This window comes from Sorex araneus, chromosome 1 (genome assembly GCF_027595985.1).
Source record: "Sorex araneus isolate mSorAra2 chromosome 1, mSorAra2.pri, whole genome shotgun sequence".
NCBI lineage: Eukaryota > Metazoa > Chordata > Mammalia > Eulipotyphla > Soricidae > Sorex > Sorex araneus.
In genome coordinates this window covers 318,744,903-318,747,259 of record NC_073302.1, presented here as the reverse complement: position 1 = coordinate 318,747,259, position 2,357 = coordinate 318,744,903, and the positions used below count along the sequence as shown (strand labels likewise).

The following is a 2,357-nucleotide window of genomic DNA, read 5'->3' as shown; positions in this document are numbered from 1 at the left end:
CTTTCCTCGGGTCGGTTCAGACCCAGCCATGGTCTCCTAACCCCACTTGGCAATTGCTAAGGGCTGGCACCAGGGCATATCTCGGACGTGTGTCCTTTACAAACCTGGGAGGTGATGGGTTTTGTAGGAGCCCAAAGCACTAAAGAAATCCAGGGTGCTCAACCTTTATCAGAAAACGTTTATTGCCGGGAAGAGGCTCTTAATAAGGCTAATTCACCTTATCCACTTTTGGCATCCCCCACCCGGTTCATCGTCCCCTATTCCCCCACCCCCAATTGGTACAATATTTACATCTGTACAATGTTCAGCGTTTCAGCTCTTAGCGCAGAGGGACAGAGCGGGCGACTGGTCGTCAGAGCACCTGGGGGTGCTGGGGAGCGTGCAGGTTGAGGGCACCGGGGTGGGCGTGGCCGATAAGGTTGAGGTAATGCCGGTCCAGGCTCTGCACAGGTGCCAGGAAGGGGCTGGGCTGCTGCGCAGGGCTAGGGAGGGACACGGGAGCGCTGGGCAGATAAGGCAACGCCGGGCTGCGGGCCGCGCCGTGCTGCCAGGGGAAAGGCCCGGCGGCCGCGCCTTGGGTAAACGCGGGGGATTCTCCCGGGCAGTGGCCTCCGAGTTCGGGCCCTGCTGGATGCAGCTGATAGGAGAAGTCGGGCTCCGGGAGCGTAGCCAGCGGCTGGAACGCTGGCTCGGCGCCCAGGCGGGCCTTGGACTGCAGGAAGGCGAGGATGCGCGCGTACTTGGTATCCTTGGTCTCCATCCGCTCCACCGTGGTGAGATAATGCACCAGGTTCTTCATGCACTCGTGATAGCCATAGTGGAAGTAGTTGGCAAACTCCGCTAGAAGTTCTGCGGGGAAGGGTTGGGGTGAGGACCAATAAAATAAAATAGCAAAGAAAAATCCGTGGGCGAGTCCGCTCCTACCCGGATCCCTAGGCGGACAGGCACCTTCCGTGATGCTTTCTGGCCCCCATTCCTGCGTGAAGCCCGCGCTCCTGTCTCTCTCCTTTTTACTACCTCTGAGAACGCTCATTCGTCCTTTGAAGAGCCGGAACCCCACCCCTTCCCGCTTTCAGAGGAGGTGGCCGAACCAGTCTCCCGGTCTTCCAAACTCGAGCTCCAGCACCCCGCTGCTTTCAGGGGTCCCGGGCGACCCTCTTGGGCAGGGCAGTGCTAGGCGAGGAGACCAGGCTTCCCCGCATCCCATTCTGAGCCCGCGGCAGTCCGTGCGCCGCGGCACGGCTTTCCCAGCTGACCATCGCGCGCTCACCTTTCTCCCGTCCCCGGGGGAAATCTGCCGAGTGCAGAGCCCGCAGGTACTGAACGGTCATCTCGAGGATTTCCGCCTTCTCCAGCTTCCCGGAACTCTGCCAAGCAAGCGACACGGGTTTTCCGCGGCGGCCCAAAGGCGCAGCCCCACCCTGGCAGGCTGGGTGCCGGGTTTGATCTGGAGAGGATCTGCGAGTTTGTGCGCGCTCGGGGGGCTGCGCCGGGGAGTCGGAACCGGGAGACACCTCTTAAATCCCTCTTGAGTCCCCAGGTTGCCGGCATCAGGGCCGCCCGCGAGCGGCAGCAGGAGATGCCCAAAGCCTGGCACCTTCTCGGGCCTTATCAGTACCTGTTTCGCCAGCGCCATGGGCACCGTCTTGCCCAATTCGTTCAAGCAGCGGTTAATCCGGTCCCTTCTCCTCTTCTCTATCACTTTGTGGGAAACAGGGGTGGTCTGCGAACAGAAGTTTGTAAGTTAGGCTGGCTGGAGGAGTCGCCAGAGCTTTGCGCTGACGTCTGTCCAGCCCCGCAACGCAGGCGTGCTCGCTGCCCTCTCATTCTCAGGTCCAAGGAGCACTGTCCACTCCCGCCGGCCTGGTGCGCCCCTGCCTTCTTTCCTTGCACTGGCCAGGCGGCCAAGTCCCAACGCACCTCCCAGAGGCAGTGTCTCCTCTCGCCTCTGTTCCTTTCCAAACCCGCCCAGGATTCCTCCACACCAAGTCTCGTGTGGCCACCTGATCCTTGCCGTGGGGCCAGCAAGGGCACGGGAGCGGGGGCGGGCAGCGGACAGCACACCTCACCTTCCGGACGCGACAGCGGTCTGGACTCAGGCCACTCACTTTGCGTTCCTTGAGCTTCTCTGACATCCTCCTGCTGGCGTGCGCTCTCGGGGCAAGGCGGTGGCGCACAGCACCCGGCCACGTTCCGCCTCGTGTGCCTGGGCGAGGGTCCCAGGTGGACTACAGCCTCCCCACTCCGAGGGCTGCCTTATAAAGTGGCCATCTAGGGCTCCAAGTGCATTCACGACTTGAATTATTCCATAGGATTAGGGGCGCTGCGTTTGGAGGATGTATGCATTCAAAATCGCT

At 61.5% G+C, this 2,357-nt stretch overlaps 1 protein-coding gene across 1 annotated transcript; it reads right to left on the bottom strand.

The window, feature by feature from the left end:
* Positions 1–352: 352 nt before the first annotated feature.
* Positions 353–2,135, bottom strand: HELT (helt bHLH transcription factor). The gene is made up of 4 exons (XM_004610358.2): positions 2,109–2,135; positions 1,619–1,723; positions 1,271–1,367; positions 353–849 (listed from the first exon to the last, which is right to left on the bottom strand). Exons 1-4 carry the CDS (start codon positions 2,133–2,135, stop codon positions 353–355), a joined length of 726 nt encoding a protein of 241 aa, XP_004610415.1.
* Positions 2,136–2,357: the final 222 nt, after the last annotated feature.